This window comes from Bos indicus, chromosome 10, assembly GCF_029378745.1.
Source record: "Bos indicus isolate NIAB-ARS_2022 breed Sahiwal x Tharparkar chromosome 10, NIAB-ARS_B.indTharparkar_mat_pri_1.0, whole genome shotgun sequence".
NCBI classification, from domain to species: Eukaryota; Metazoa; Chordata; class Mammalia; order Artiodactyla; family Bovidae; genus Bos; species Bos indicus.
In genome coordinates this window covers 10,605,150-10,622,794 of record NC_091769.1, presented here as the reverse complement: position 1 = coordinate 10,622,794, position 17,645 = coordinate 10,605,150, and the positions used below count along the sequence as shown (strand labels likewise).

The window sequence follows — 17,645 nt, the reverse complement described above, 5'->3', positions numbered from 1 at the left end:
TTCTCAAAAGATAAAACTAAAGTCTATATTAAAATTACCTTATCTTTGGCCTCAGGCAGTGTGATTTCTCTAGGTTCTAAAATTGATATTTCTCGAAAAGGTGGAACACATCTGACTATATCTGGTACATAGTGTGTATGAAACAATGGTGACATTGAGTATCTTCTTTCATCTGATAAAGGCACTATGTGGTTAACTATAGTTGGCTCTTGGTGGGGTGAATGAAAACGCTGCCGTTTACCATCAAGAGGAAGATTCTTTTCATCGCTTAATCTCCTGAAAACAAGCAACATACCTTAGTGATTAAAGATATAACTTTCCCATAACAAATAGAAAAAAATTTAAAATATATAAATAATAGATGAAAATACTGACTTTTTCAGCAAGGCCATGTTATTAGCTCTAAATGAACCATAAAATATTGTCAGTATAAAGAGACACCTTTATTTATTTATTTATTTATTTATTTTTTTGCCTCTCCCTCCCCCGCCCTCCTTTTTTTTTTTTAAAAGAGACACCTTTAGAAAAAATGTATAATAATGCATATTTTTAAAAAAACAAACCAATATATATATCAAGGTTAGTCTCTTGCATTTGAACTACCACAATATTTCATATCAGCAACAAAAACTTGGTAGGAAAATCTCTATTTATAGAATCACTAACAATAAAAGATCCAAACTCTAACATAAGGAGGATAAGATTAAGTGAACTGAGTGCTGTACATAAAAAAAGGATCTTGGGAGTCCACCTATGTTCTGGTTTATCAGCAGGAAAGACCAAATTAAGAGAGCCGGTTTTTTGTTTTTTTGTTTTTTTTTAACTATAAAAACACTAGATAACTAAACTAGTCTGAAAACGAACTCTACTTATATAGTTCAATATAACAGTATTATATACAATATAACAGTCTTGTATTCATGTTAAATTCTTGGTCATGACTGATATATTTTTAGTTATACAAGAGAATGTCCTTGTCCTTAGGAGAAATGCACTGATGTGCTTTGGGATAAAGTGAAACAATGTCACCAACTTTCTTTCACATGGTTCAGAAAAAAGTGGTGGGGTAGGGAAGCAAACAGGAAGAATAAAACAAAATTTAGCAAAACTGATGAATCTAGGAAAACCACATACAGGTGCTCGCTGTACTATTTTTCAAAATTTTCTGGAAGCTTAAAAATATTCAAAATAAAAAAGAGAAAACAACTTAAAAGTAATTATTTGTTGGGAAAAATAGTATTTACTTAAATGAATATTACTAAGTTGTTTAAACCACAAGAAATTATCCTTTTGTTTAACTCTAAAATTTTATGGGTCATAGCCACCTGAAGGTTTTTAATATTCTTTTGGGATTACGTCAATTACTCTCTCTCTGACAGACCCACAAAATAACTAGAATTCCTACTTACAATAAAGGTATACAAGTGCTAAAAACATAAGTATACATTTAATATTTTTAAACATAAAATTCAGAGCTTTACATAATGAATATTTCTATTGAGAATGTCAATGTTAAGTTTAAATATATATATAATTATGAACTAATGGAATTTATTTTCACTCATGATTCACAAATGGGGCTATCAAGACAATTTCTAGAACACAAAAATTTAAATGAAGTCAGTATGTTAAGCATCATGATACAGTTTTCCACCCAATTCATTACCTCTGTGTGCTTCAACTTTCTCAACAGAAGAGGGGTAACAGTACTTACCTCACAAATTGTTGTAAAACTTTGTCAAACCATTATTTGCAAAGTCCTTAGAACAATGCCTACTCTACACAGTGAAGGATTGATGGTGAAGCTGAAACTCCAATACTTTGGCCACCTGATGCAAAGAATCGACTCACTGGAAAAGACCCTGATGCTGGGAAAGACTGAAGGCGGGAGGAGAAGGGGACGACAGAGGCTGAGATGGTTGGATGGCATCACCAACGCGATGGACATGAGTTTGAGTAGGCTCCGGGAGTTGGCGATGGACAGGGAAGCCTGGCATGCTATAGTCCATAGGGGTCGCAAAGAGTTGGGCACAAAGGAGAGACTGAACTGAACACAGTGAAAGTGTTAGTTGCTCAGTTGTGTTGCTCCAGGAGTTAGTTGCTCCAGGCTCCTCTGTCCATGGAATTCTCCAGGCAAGAATACTAGAGTGGGTTGCCATTCCCTTCTCCAGGGGATCTTCCCGATCCAGAGATCGAACCCAAGTCTCCTGCATTGCAGGTAGCCTCTTTACCAACTGAGCCACCAAGGAAGCTGCAAACTGAAAGTCGCTCAGTTGTGTCTGACTCTTTGCGACTGTATAGTCCATGGAATCCTCTAGGCCAGAATTTTGGAGTGTGAAGCATTTCCCTTCTCTAGAGGATCTTTCCAACTCAGGGATAGAACCCAGGTCTCACACTGCAGGCAGATTCTTTACCAACTTAGCTATCAGGGTAAAGAATAAAATAGATAACCAGTGGGAATTTGCTCTGTGATGTAGGGAGCTCACTCATACGTATGCCGACGGCCGATTCACGTTGATGTATGGCAGAAACTAACACAATAGCGAAGTGAAAGTTGCTCAGTCACGTCCGACCTTTTGTGATGCCATGGACTGTACAGTCCATGGACTTCTCCAGGCCAGAATACTGGAGTGGGTAGCCTTTTTCCTTCTCCAGGGGATCTTCCCAACCCAGGGATCAAACCCAGGCTTCCCGCATTGCAAGCGGATTCTTTACCAGCTGAATCACAAGGGAAGCCCAAGAATACTGGAGTGGGTAGGCTATCCCTTCTCCAGCAGATCTTCCCAACCCAGGAATGGAACTGGGGTCTCCTGCATTGCAGGTGGATTCTTGACCAACTGAGGTATGAGGGAAGGCCATAGTGGGTGAACAGTAATTCTTATCTAGTGTTATTTCTAATTGTACATAAAAGTTATGGAATGTTTATACAGGCTTTAAAAAGCAGTATCTTGCTAATATTGCCAAGGCTTATTTTAATACTCACCCCTAAAGTTCTATCAAAATTACCCTGTGATACATCAATTGCTTTTAATCAAATTGGTTCAAGTGAATTGAGTCCTGACTTCTCTAAAGAAAGCTTTATGTCATATAGAAACTTTCACTATAATAATATTTATTGTGGAACCTGTGTAAGATAAATTAAACAGTAAACTTTAATAGAGTTATAAGCTGAATTACGTCCTCTCAAATTCACATTTAAGTCTTAACCCCTAGTACTTCAAAATCTATTTGGACACAGGGCCTTTAAAGAAGTAATTAAATTAAACTGGGGTTATTAATCCAACATAACTAGTATCCTCCGAAGAATAATTAGGACACAGAAAACAGAGAAGGATGACAGTATTAGGAAAGAAGGCAGCCATCTATAAGCCAAAGAGGGAGGCCTCAGAGGAAATCAAACCTGCTAACACCCTGGTCTCAGACTTCTAGCCCCCAGAATTTTAAGAAAATTAATCTGTTATTTTAGTCACCCAATCTGTTGTACTGTTATGGCAGCCCTAGCAAATATACAGAAACCCATCTACTTTAGTTAAAAACACAATTAAAAGTAGTTATTTGAAGATAGTTACCCCTAAAATTTTTTAAATACTTAGAAGTTTGAAAATGCTGTTACATGACTGACTGCACAGACCCCAGGAAACAAAATGTAGGTTAGTGTCCATTTAACTTAATACAAGATACAGTGTTAAACAGTTCCCAAAACTGCACATTTTTCTTTTCAAATAAGTAAGAAATACTTACTTCCTTCCTCGAAATAATGGGGAAGTTGAGGTCTGTATTGGACTGACATTTCCATACGTCAACTGTTGTAATGACACAGCTCTAGACAAGCTACCAAAAACAAAGAAAGAACATGATAACATTTCCTCTAACTCCAAATGTTTCATATAAAAAGGATCTGTGTCAAGCACAAACTGAAACTTACAAATAACATGGGCCAAAACAACAGTGCACTTACTCTGCATTGTGAAAGCTGAACTGTGCATCTATAAGCTGCTGGTGTGAGTAAAGACTTGGTGACAGGGCAAAGAAGTTATTATGTTGTTGATGGTTTGGAGTGAAAGGCGGGCGACCCAAAATTGAGTTTGGGAACATGCTCTTGTTCACTAAAAGACAACATGTATTCTTCTACCTAGAATAGTTTTAAAGACAAATTATTATAGATTAAAGACACTGAACTTTTTGATAACCAGTATCTACTATTTAATAAAGTTACCAAGTTACAAATTTCATTTATAAATTTATTTTCTCAAATAGATCTCTTAAGTCACAAAATACATAACAAAATAATAATGATGAATTTTAAATCTAGATTAACTCTATTATTCAAATGACACTAAAATCTATGCAAATTTCTAACTTCATGATAAATTACTGTCATAAACTTATCAACAACTCTCTTATAAATCAAGTTAACACCATTATACTTTGATAATAAAAAGAAACCACCCAAGAGATGTATTTAATGAAATCTACAATTTCTTACATTTATCCCCATTTTAATTTATTCAAAAGCATAAGCCTTCATATGACAACCCAAGTCCCAGGATTTAGAGCTTACAGATCTGATCAAACAAGGGATAGAATTTTATTACCTAATAACTATTTATAAAACTCTGAGATTCCCCTCAAATTCTAAACAACTTATAAAAACAACAGCCAATAAGAGAGTTTGTTCTGCAGGAACAGAGAAAACCTATGTAAAACGCAATCAGAATCGTTCACTGCCCCTGCCAAGAGACTAGATATTTATTCTTTGCAATGACTGACCCCAAAAGGCTGTAAATTCACAGAGTGGGATAAAAAAACAAACTGAAAACAAATATTAAAGTCTACAAAGTAAAAATAGCATTCCCAGCTTATATTCCCAATACAAGCAATTAAAAAATTCATCTATGAAATAATGGAAAGAGAAATCATATAATATGGTAACAAAGAAATCTGTAACATAGAAGCAGTCGTTCACCAAGAAAATGTTAAGCTTGCTAGAAACCTACAATGAAGTCTACTACGGAACTGCCTACCTAGGCACACAGAAGCTTCCAATTTAGATTTCTAGAAAAACAACAGTCATGGATCATCAGAAGTTAAAAATTTTAAAAAGGCCTAGTAATAAATAGAAACACTTGGAACAAACGAAAGATGAGAGGAAAAAAAAACTCATTAATTTCATAATTAATGAAAAAAATACTGTATATGTAAAACAAGAATGTGTTGTTTAAAAAGCAAGAAAGGCTCTTGGAAATTACAAAATTAAAAGCAGAAATATCCAGCAGAAAGCTAAAAGAACACTGAGGAATGAACAAGAAAGAAAAGCTGGTGAGGGCAGACAGGAGGCAAAACAGTAAGAGAAAAATATAAGCAACCAGGTGGTCCAACATCCAACACAACTTAAGTTCCAGAAAGAACAGAAAAGGAATTACCAAGAAAATAAAACAAGAACATGGTCAGAACTGAAGAACACCAAGCCTTACTTAGACTGAAAAGATCCAATGAGTAAAGAGCACAAGATACACACACACACATCTATATACACATATATATATAAGCGCATATTACAGTGAAATTTCAGAATACCAGGTAAAAGAAGCTTATAAATATTACAGAGAAAGAAAATGTTATAAACAAAGGGATGGGGTGAATAGGTAACAAGGTCCTACTGTAAAGCACAGGGAACTATATTCAACATTCTGAGATAAACCATAATGTAGAAGAATGTAAAAAAAAAGAATGTATATACATATGTATAACTGAATCGCTTTGCTGTATAGCAGAAATTAACACAACAGTGTAAGTCAACTGTACAATTAAAAAAAAAGAAACACACAAAGGGATGGTAATCAAAATGGCTTTGGACCACTCAATAGCAACAGTGGAAACAAGACAAAGAAGTGAATGCCTTCAAGGCTTCTGTAGGAAATGCTTTCAAGCTATAATTCTATACCCAATTATAGTATCAGTGCAAAAGGAGAATAAAAACCCTTTCAAGACATGTAAGGTATTGAAAAAAGTAAAAGAAAATCCCAGATCTAGGAAAAGGGAGTTCTCACACAGGTCAGAGACAGTAAATTCTCCAGGATGGTGGTGAAGGGAAGCTCAACAGCTTAAAATAGAACACATAAACAGAGGGCTACAAGAAGATACCCAAGGTGGAAAAAAAATGAACTGATAGTTTACCTTATATATTTGACCAGAGAAGAGTTTGGCCAACAGAGCAGAAACAATTAATTATAGGAACAGAAATGTAGCAAGTGGGGGCTTCCTGGTGGCCCAGTGGTTGAGAATCAACTTTACAATCAATGCAAGGGACGTCAGTTCAATCCCTGGTCCTGGAAGATCCCACATGTCTTGGAGCAACTAAGCCCATGCGCCACAATTACTGAGCCCACCCACTGCAACTTCTGAAGCTGGTGCATTTAGAGCCTGTGCTCTGCAACAAGAGAAGCCACTGCAATGAGAAGCCCGCATACAACAATAAAGAGTAGCTCCCACTCTGAGCAACTAGAAAAAGCCTGTGTGCAGCACTGAAGACCCACCAGTCAATAAATAAATAAAGTCTTAGAAAGAAATGCAATAAGTTAAAAATAAATTACTGAAACTACAGACAAAACACACTCAAAAGGTCATATAAAAAAGAAAATATAGTCAGTTACCTACTTAGTTCTTAAAATAACATGAATATTTAACATATTGATTTAAACAGAAATTATAACATGTATACAGGTGAAGTTGCTTCAGTCATGTCCAACTCTTTGAGACCCTACAGACTACAGCCCACCAGGCTCCTCTGTCCAGGCGATTCTCCAGGCAAGAATACTGGAGTGGGTTGCCATGTCCTCCTCCAGGGGATCTTCCAAACCCAGGGATCAAACCCACATCTCTTATGTCTCCTACACTGGCAGGCAGGTTCTTTACCACTAGCACCACCTGGGAAGCCCAAAATTATAATATATTTATATATTACTTACTACATTGTATTTATTTATAATTACATGTTATTATATTATATTTTACATATTATTTACATGTTTATATACATCATAATTTATGATGAGAGAGGCTACATAAAAGTGCTAAATCCTCATTTTCAATAGATGTCAATCTAAAAAACAAGTTATAAAAGTTGTGTTTTCTTTTTTTTTAGAACAACAGAGGAAAACAATATATATACTACTAAAAGAAATAATAATTGCCTCTGGAGATTGGGACCAGATGGCTTGAAAAACTAGAACAGGAGACAACAGGAGAGGGAAAAAAAGAAAGCTCTGGGAAGAAACAAATAAACCACTCACAGAAACTTTATTCCTTTTCAATTCTGAAAGATTAAAATTTCCTAGGCTAGCCATACATAGTGAGACTCACCAGTTTAAAGTTCATAAGAGATTGTGCAGAAAAGCCACCATCAGATCCCAACCCAGGTGCCAGAGACAAGGTGCTACCTCCAGAAAACGAGAGTTTGTCAGCTTTCTTCAGAATGCCTTTCTCCAGCTATAGGAGACTGATTTTTTTTTTAATTCCTATAATGTTTGCCAAACTATACTCTCTGATGTTTGCTGCTGCTGCTGCTAAGTCACTTCAGTCATGTCTGACTCTGTGCGACCCCATAGACAGCAGCCCACCAGGCTCCTCCGTCCCTGGATTCTCCAGGCAAACACTGGAGTGGGTTGCCATTTCCTTCTCCAGCCTGTTGTTTGCTGCTTCGAGACAATATCTTGAACCAAGCAGGATTGCACAGCATTCTTTATTAAAAGTACTCTCAATAACAGTAGAATGCCAGATCTAAGGCTGTCACTAATGCCACCTTCTCCCTTTACTTGGGTTCATACTCTTTCTTGGCCTCCCTGACTCTGCTTCTCTGATCCAACTTCCCAAAAAACAATTACTATGTCATAGGATTCATGAGAAAATGACATTAAATACAATTCATTATAAAGAACTGTGCTTGATATTTAATTTTACTGTAATACAGACAATACAATATGGATCTGATCAAATAAGAGAAGGAATTTGTATTCAGAAAAACTAGAATTAAAATACTCTATATTCAGATTTATTTAAACCAGTCCATAGGTAAAACTCCAGATATTTTGTTTATGTGTATAAATATGTTTGTATTTTCTTCATGCTTGAGACCCAAAATGACATAATAGCCCAGATTATGGGCTTACTTCTATCCTATTATAAGGTCAGAATAAGGACAGAATAAGTCAAAAGATGTCTTGTGGCCCAGAAGTACTCTTCAAAGCTAAAGAAGTACTCTTAAAAGCTAAGAATGATTGCATACTTAGTTACTTTAGAGCAGTTACCTAAATCAGTGTATCCCAAATTCCAGATAAGCATCAAAGGTTTTGGAGCACCACCAAAGCAAAGAATCTGTCAGTTCTCCTCAGATGAATTTTGGCCTTCAAGTCCAGCTTATTTAGGCCCACCTTGGAAGTGGGGAGAATCATTCCTAGGGAATTTAACCAATGACATTCAATGCTTTCCAATAGGTATCCTGCATAATCATCTAGAGATAAGGAAGTAAACCAAAAGCCCATGGATTTCTATTCCTTTCTAATATTTCTCTTAATATTAACAGACACGCAAAGATAGTAATATTAAGGTACACACACAGAGTCGTCCCTGACTCTTTGCAACCCACCCCAAGGACTGTAGTCCACCAGGCTCCTCTGTCCGTGGGATTCTCCAGGCAAGAGTACTGGAGTGGATTGCCATTCCCTTCTCTAGGGGATCTTCCCAATCCAGGGATCGAACCTGGGTCTCCTGCATTTCAGGGAGATTCTTTCCCACCCGCGCCACAAGGAAATCTACTCCCTTAATACATTCCAACACTAATTCTGATGAAGATAAAAATGACACCAAAATAATAACCTATTATAAACAATATCGGGCTTCCCTGGTGGCTTAGATGGTAAAGCATCCACTGGATCGCAAAGAGTCAAACACTACCAAGCAACTTCACAAAAAAAAACACAAACAATAGACAATATAAGGGATCATTTTTTAAACAAAACAAAGTTTCTGAGAATAAAATCCAGCAAAACTACTATCACACCGGATTTAAGGGGACTTCCACAAAATTTTAAATTTTTTTCTTATATTCTGAATAAAAGGCTTTTTCAGCAAGTAGAGAAAAAGAAGATTACTCCACATTATCCACAGTACCAGGTATAAGAAATTTTATGATAAAGAAAATGCAGATGTTAGTGGTATCCTATTTTTCTTAGTTTGAAAGTTATCAACTTCTCAATCTGTCTTGACTACACAATGGAATAAACTTTGAACTGCTTTAAACTGTTGCATTGGTTCCTGCCTTAAGGAGAGATTAAAGAGACACTTTTAAGGATTACTTCTTGACTAAGCAAGCCTACTGGGAAATTATACAGGTCTATCTGTAAATAATCATACATGAAACAAGGCTGTAATGGAGTAGTTTTCAAAGTAATTCCTAGTGATATAACCTTTGGTCCTGTAACTTAAAAATCGGAATTTCTATCCTAAACTTGACCTCCTCCAAAGAATTACAGAACACTCAAGATTACATAAACTCCTTCATCAAGATTTCCTAGGAAGTGGAATCTGCAGTTATCTGTCCACTTTGTCCAAATGCCTCTGATCCCCTAAACTTACTACTCTTCTTCACAATACAAAAAGTCTAACTCCTAAATCCTGCTCATCCTTTGTCAACCCATCCATAGGTTGTGAAAGAGACGTCCATTTGATTAAGAATTAGATCGCATCCAAGTGCTGAAAAATAATCGAGCCACATGATTCCAAAGGAACATTTCTTCAGTGCCTATTCCACACAGAGCCCGTTACGGGACATTTCCTACTGTTTAAAGTATTGTTACTGTCAGTACAAGGCTGTCGATGCCATGTTAAAAAGCCTTACGGAAATGAAACATACGAGAGTATTTACAAAAGTAGCATGTTACCTGTAATACAAACACATAGAACTTAGTATTCACTTATGATCTTTCCGTAGAAAACCACACACCACACACCTGTTAAGCTGCCAATTTAGCTTGAGTTTCAGTTTCTTTTTTGTTCCCCTCACTGGTATACCAATATAAACAAACAACTGGTATTTCAGACAAAGAGGTAAGACAGAATCAAACAAGGCAGGGAACGTGGACGATTCAAAAGTTGGGAGACACATGTACCCCTTCGCGTTCTGGCCTAGAGAGTTGAAGAGGGGGCAAAAACAGAACACAGGGGGTACACAACAATCGGACAGAGTCCTAATCTGTGCATTTTCCTGTAACTCGAAGAACTGAGGCAATTTCACAACCACTCAGTGAAAAGTCTTAAGTTTCAAAGTATTTACCTTAGCTCTTCACCACCCTTTGAAACCCCATGCAGAGTCTCGAGACGCTCTTCCTCGTTTGGTCCTAGACTTGAGGACGGGACGCGAGGAAGACAAATGAGTGAAGAATGTCACAGTTCCTAAAATGCTTCAGCAAATTCAGCAGTCCGGGGGCCGCCCAGACCTCTGGGATATTGAGGAGATACCGCCGGAACCTCCCACACAAAACACTAGTTTTCGAAAAAGTTTCCGGCGCGCCGCGGCGCCCCGCCCCGCGCCCCCCAAACGGGCCTACAGGGAGGCTTCCCTCTCTTAAACCCGCTAACTCACAAGTGTCCTCGGGAAAGGACTGCGCAGGAGGGTCGACCGGCACCCCCAGCCCAGGAGCTCCAGGAGCGACGGCCTGGCGCGCTTGGTCCTAGCTTCCTCCCGAGCCAAAGGAGGTAGTGCCCACGCGGAATGGATAGGCCTGGCTTCGGGCTGAGCGCCAAGTCTCGGCCTCGGCAGCAGGGAGGAGCGACACAAGAAAAGGCAGGGCCGGCAAGGGTGTGGGAGCTCAGGGGCGGTGGCAAGAGACGGAAGACTAAAAAGAAACCGAAAAAAAGAGGCGTAGAAAGCCCTATCGGAAATACCCGGAAGACCGACGTGACCCGGATGGAAACAGCGAACAGGCAGCGGGAGGTCATACTTCCGGCAACGGCCTCGCTCACTCCTGCGAGCTCTTGGCTCGAATGCGCAGGCGCTCGAGTGTGCAGGCGCGCGGCTGGGGGCGTCACGGTTAGGCTGGAGGAAGGTCGTAGCTGCGAGCGCGTTGAGGCTGGGACTTCCTTGAGAAAGGCAGAGGGTTTCCCTGAACCCCATCCCTAAGCTCACATTCTGATAAGCATTTTTTTTTTTTTTTTTTTTTACCGGTCCTTCCTGTCTGCATGGAGTGACTCTTTCCCAGAGAAGCTTTTCTTGGCCTCCTGACCAAGTTTTTCCCTCACCCTTCTTCACCGATCAGTATTAAGCTTTATTTCTTTTTTTTCTCGTTAATGATCTGAGAGCTGCTTGGGGACCCTTATTTATCTATAAAGCCTGGACTAGTCCCTGTCCGTAGTAGCTAGCATTCACTAATTCAAAAAGTATTTAGTATTTCTTCTTGAGTGAGCTTTAATAGTTGTGAAAATATAAGCTGTCGGATTTACTCGTATAAAGCTGTTAACAGTATTTATTGTCCTTTTAAAATACACAGGACCTCACTCCCTGGTTCCTGAAATTAGTGATTTATGTCTTGTTTGTTTTTTTCTGATCGATCTGGTAAGAGGCATATTAACCTCACTGATTTCAAATCTCAAAATCAGCTTTTGGTTGCGTAGGTTTTCTCCGTTTTTCTTTTGCATTGATTTCTGCTGTTATGTTTATTTCCTTTCTTTTTTGTTGTTGTTTTTAAAATAATTTGCCAGGTTCTTGGAAACTGACGTCATTGATTTGAGATATCTCTTCCTTTGTAATACAAGAATTCAGTAGTACAGGTTTCCTTCAAAATACTGTTAGCTGCATCCCACACATTTTAATATATTGTGTTTTCATTTGACTTCATTTCAGAATACTTTTCTAATTTCCCTATGAGTTTTTTTCTTTGATCCTTTGGTTATTTGTGTGTTCTTTAGTCTCCAAGTATCAGATTTTTTTCTAGAATATCTGTTATTGATTTCTAATTTAATACCATTATCATCAAAGAATTTACTTCATATAATTTAAATCATTTTAAATTTATTGAAATTTGTCTTGTGGCCCACAGTGTGGTGGGTTTGTCTTGGTAAGTGCTCTGTGTACGTTTAAAATAAAAGTTTATTCTGTAGCTGTTGGATGAAATGTACAAACGTCAATCACACCAACTTGCCTGATACTAGGCTTCCCAGGTGGAGCTAGCTGTAAAGAAGCTACCTTCTGATGCAGGAAATGTTAAGAGATCAGGGTTTGATTCCTGGGACAGGAAGGTACCCTGGAGGAGGGCATGGAAACCCACTACAGTACTCTTGCCTGGAGAATCCCGTGGACAGAGGAGTCTGGCGGGCTACAGTTCATAGGGTCGCACAGTCAGATACGACTGAAGCAGCTTAGTAAGTCCACATGTTTAAATCTAAATCCTGGGGTGGGGTGGGGTGGGGTGGGGTGGAGCAAGGAATTTAGAACATACTGATTTTTCTGTCTACTGATTTTATTATTTAAGAGAGGAACACTGAAATCCTTGACTGTAATTACAAATTTTTCTAGTTCTTGCTGTTCTATTAGTTTTTGCTTTATGTGTTATGAAGCTCCGCGAATAGTTGCATAAACATTTAGAATTTTTCTATTATTTAGGTGAATTTACCTTTAATGAAATTAATATGAAAATGACTTTGTCATTAAATAATTTCACTTTATAAATCACCCTTTTTTTTCTTGGTAATATTCTTTTCTCTAGTTGTACTCTGTCTGGTGGTAATATACTCACTACAGCTTTTTTATAACATTAACATGATTTAATTTTAAGAGTAAACATAATTCAAATTCTACAAAAGTCTTCCAGGAAACTGAAGGAGGTAAATACTTCCCAGCTTATTCTGTAAGGATAGCGTTATTCTGGTACCCAAACTCAAAGATGTTGCAAGAAAAGAAAACCACAGGCCAATAGCCTTATAAACATAGATGCAACAATTCTTAACAGAATTCTGCCTATTTTAGTTCCACAATATTTGAAAAGGATAGTACATTATGTCCAGATGAAGGCTTATCACAGGAATGCAAGACTGAATTAACATGGAAAATCAAACAATATAATACAGCATTAACTAAAACTAAGAAAGAAGAACTACATGATCATTTCAATAAATGCAATGATAGAATTGGAAAAACACAGTATCCATTCTTAGGAATACAAGAGAATACATACAACTTGATGGAAACATCTGTAAAAAGTAGTTCTTCATGGGAAAGAACTGTTTTCTTCCTAACATCAGAAAAAGGCAAGAATGTCTGCACTCACCACCTCTTCAATGCCGTACTGAGGAATATCCAGCCTGTGCAATAAGGTGAGAAGAGATAAAAAGCATCCAAATCGTAAAGGAAGGAGTAAAACTGGTTTTATATACAGTCATTATATACTGACATTATATACAGTTTTATATACTGATATTATATACAGTCAAAATTCTATAGAATCTATAAGAAGCTACTGGAACACAAATGAGATCAGCAAGATTACATTATATAAAAATCAATATACAAAAGTAAACTGATCTTATTATACTAGCAACAAACAAGCTGAAATTGAAATTAAAAATACCAATGCTTATGGATGAGTTTGATAAATATACATTTGTTTATACAAATTATACACTAAAAATCACAAAATACACAAATTTAAGAAGACAGATAAACAGAAAAAGACACCATGTTCATGGGTTAGAAGACAATACAGTAAAAGTGTCAATTTCTCCTCAAGTTGATCTATAGTTTCAATGCAACCCAAATCAAAATCCCCAGAGGATCTCATAAGTAATTGACAAATGATTCTAAAATGTATATGAAAATTCAGAAGAGCTAGAATAACTGGAACAACTTTAAAAGGGAAGAACAAAATTGGAAAATTTATACTACCTGATTTCAATATTTATTATAAAGCTGCATTAACCCGTAGATAGTATAGAATTAGTGTAAAGGGAGACAAACAGATCAATGAAATTAAATAGTAAGTTTTTTAAAAGTCACATACATCTGTATGGCCAAATGATTTTCAACAAAGGCCAAGGAAAATTCAGTGGTGAAAAGAAAGACTTCAGCTAATGATGCTGGAACATTTGGATATGCATATGTAAATACAGATAAGTAAATTTCCTATGACTAATTCAGGTTAATGTTTGGCAGAAGCCAGCACAATCCTGTGAAGCAATTCTCTTTTGATTTAAAAATACATATAAAAAATAAGTAAATTTCATACTGTATGTGAAAACACAAAATGGATTATAGATATAAACTTTAAATTTTTGAAAGAAAGCAAGAGAAAATATTTGAGATCTTAGGCTAGACAAAGATTTCTTCGGTATGATACCTAAAGCACTATCCTTAAAAGAAAAAAATGATGAACTTCATCAAAATTAAGTACTTCTTTTCAAGACACTTAAGAAAATGAAAAGACTAGGCAAAAATGAAGATGCACTCAACCCCCAGCTTTGGGGCAGAGTCAGGGAAAGAGGACAGCAGAAAGGGATTTAGGGTGTTTTGATGATGTGGGTTTTGAGATTGTTACGGCTTCCCAAGTGCTTCAATAGTAAAGAATCTGCCTGCCAGTGCAGGAGACAGGAGTTGAATCCTTAGTTTGGGAATATCCCCTGGAGGAGGAAATGGCAAACCCATTCCAGTGTTCTTGCCTGGAAAATTCCATGGACAGAGGATCCTGGAGGGCTACAATCCATAGGGTCACAAAGAATCAGACACAACTGAATGCAACACCACACAACACAATTTTATATTTGGCATGTGATTGGCATCATGAGTTGTTCTGTCATGTGGAGTCATCTGCAACTTCTACTGTTGGTACCATCCCAACAACGAACTGACCTGAGGGAGCCGTGCTGCAGAAGAATGAAGAATGAGACTCGGAAATAAAGTGGGGGTCAGGGGGCTGATGCCATTCGCAGGCAAAAGCCCAGATCCTAATCCTTGCGTGCCTTTTATTGTTAACTTCTACTTCCTTATTCGTGTTCTCCTGGTAGCTCAGATGGTAAAGTGTCTGCTTACAATGTGGGAGACCTGGGTTCGATCCCTGGGTCAGGAAGATCCCCTGGAGAAGGGAATGACAACCCACTCCAGTATTCATGCCTGGAAAATCCCATGGACCAAGGAGCCTGGTGGGCTACAATCCATGGGGTCACAAAGAATCGGACACAACTGAGTGACTTCACTTCACTTCAGAGATATCTGTTCTTTACAATCTCAGACTGGGGATAAAGATATACAATGCACAGTCCTCAATGTCAAACCTTCAGGCCTTTCATGACTTTGTTTAGCCCTTTGGCTAGTAACACCCTTTCTCAAGCAACTCCCTCAAGGCTCTGGTTACCGAACAGTCACTAATAGTTCTCCATGAGTCACATCAGTACTTCAGCATCTTGTTTGCAAGATGTCTTTCCAGGATGTACTTTTTACTGCTCCCAGCCCTTCGCCTGGGGGTGATGAGAAAGTCATTTTTATTTTTCAAAGAGGCCCTGTTAATTATAGCACAGGCCTGTGTGTAGCATATTCTCTACATTCTCCATGTGGATATGGTAACGTGGAATAGAATAGAGAGAATGGATACAAGCCTGTTGTATTTTGTACCTATTACATGCCATCTCCTCTGGGGCTTCTTGGGGATGGAGTAGTAAACAACACAGTCCATCAGTCCATACTCTCCTGTAGCATATATTTCAGAGAAAAAAAAGCCTTTCCAAATTAAAAAAACAAAAATGTAATTTTAATAATAATAACCAAGAAAAAGAAAATGCGTGTTTCTATAGGAGCAAATAACCAGAGGGCATGATGATTAGGGATGTGTGCTACTCAGATCTCCTGTAGGGAGAGTATAGTTGACTGACAACCCCAGCTGCTGCCTCTGTGGATCTACCATCACATTTGGTAAGAATACCAGGGCAAGGAACTTTACAGTTCTGCCTCAGTTTTGTCATTTGTAATGACAGGGATAGTGTAGAATTCCCAGGCAAGAATACTGGAGTGGGTTGCCATTTCCTCCTCCAAGGTATCTTCCTGACCCACGGATGGAACCTGTGTCTCCTGCGTCTCTTGCGTTGGCAGGCAGGTTCTTTACCACTGAGCTGCTTGGGAAGCCTTAACAATCATGAAAACCACATCATCAAAACACCCTAAGTCCCTTTCTGCTTTCCTTCTTCCCTGACTCTGCCCCAAAACTGGGGCTTGAGTGCGTCTTCTGTTTTTGCCCCTCCTGAACTACAGCCAGCCAGTGACTGAACACTGCAGACGTGTTAGAGCCAGCCTTTCTGTAGGACAAAGAACCCTTGTAAAGGGCAATTCTGAGTTGAAAACTCCCCCTTTGCCTAGCCAGAACTCTCTTAGAAGAGTGCTGCAGTCTTTTTCTACCCAGTTCTCCTTCCTTCTTCTCCTTCAATAGATGTCAAATGTGCATTGGAACCTGAGGCTCTCCCTGCTTACTCCTGCTTCCTCCCTTATCTTCCACAGGGATCCTCTAGTAAATCTCTTTCATGTCTAATCCTGTGTTGACATTCACTTCTTGGAATACCTGAACTAACATAGAAGCCTTCCCTAGAAAGGGCCATTTAAGCCAAAATCTAAAGGAGTAGACCCTGGAGGAAGAAATGGCAACCCAATCCAGTAATTCTTGCCTGGAAAATCCCATGGGCAGAGGAGCGTGGTGGGGAACAGTCCAAGGGATTACAAAAAGTCGGACGTAACTGAGCTTGCACACAAAGGAATAGAAGCTAGATGAAAATTTGAAGGAAGAAAGAGAAGAGCCCTGAATTAGACAGAAACTTGGCACAATGCCTGGCACTTGGTTAGTGCTCAGTAGACATTGCTTGACTAAATGGAGTGCAAGTGCTTTGTGTAGAGCAAGAAATTGTTCCTTATAAACAAGTTTACAAAGGGAGTTCTATTATTTTCACTGCTATTACAAATGACAAAACTGAGGCAAAACTGTAAAGTACCTTGCCCAAAGTCAGGCAGCAGTTGAAAAGTACACCTAGGAGACAAACTGAGGTTTGTTTGTCTCCAAGCCTGTTATTTTTAACTGCTTAGCTACCCAGTTATGTTGACTCTCCTCAGAGGAGTTGAAAAGGGCTTTGAAAAGAATATGCATAAATTTTTTTAAAATTCAAAATCCATCTAAAGGGCACTGCCTCTTCTAAAAACAGGGCCAGAGACATCCTGAATTGCCCTGGTGATGTGTATGAAAGTCATGAAGTAACTGGATAGGATGTCATTAATGGAGTCCATGTTGTAAACTGAGTTCCATAGTTGGAGAAGCAGAGGTTGAAAGAAACCCTAGGAAGTTTCTCTTCTTAAAGTAATGCTACATGGAGATACACAGATGTCTTTCTGATTAGGAAGAAGTGACCGAAACCAGAGATACAGGATAGAGTTAGATGATTGTTATAGTATTAAAACTCTTCAAACTTATCAACTTCTCACTATCCAGTGTGATCCTTTATGTGTCATGGGGACACTTTCAAAGTGCATTCTTTTGGGTGCAACTTGAGAAGGCAATGGCACCCCACTCCAGTACTCTTGTCTGGAAAATCCCATGGACAGAGAAGCCTGGTGGGCTGCAGTCCATGGG

General features: G+C 38.2%; 1 protein-coding gene across 3 annotated transcripts in view; it reads right to left on the bottom strand.

The window, feature by feature from the left end:
- Positions 1-10,782, bottom strand: part of TENT2 (terminal nucleotidyltransferase 2) — a 60,729-nt gene extending 49,947 nt beyond the window's left edge. For all 3 annotated transcript variants that reach the window (XM_019968100.2, XM_019968103.2, XM_070796881.1), the window contains exons 1-5: positions 10,640-10,782; positions 10,331-10,399; positions 3,959-4,132; positions 3,742-3,831; positions 39-276 (exon numbers count right to left, since the gene is read on the bottom strand). In XM_019968100.2, coding sequence (XP_019823659.1) covers positions 39-276; positions 3,742-3,831; positions 3,959-4,095 — 465 coding nt within the window. In that variant the 5' untranslated portion in view covers positions 4,096-4,132; positions 10,331-10,399; positions 10,640-10,782. The remainder of the gene's footprint in view (positions 1-38; positions 277-3,741; positions 3,832-3,958; positions 4,133-10,330; positions 10,400-10,639) is intronic.
- Positions 10,783-17,645: the final 6,863 nt, after the last annotated feature.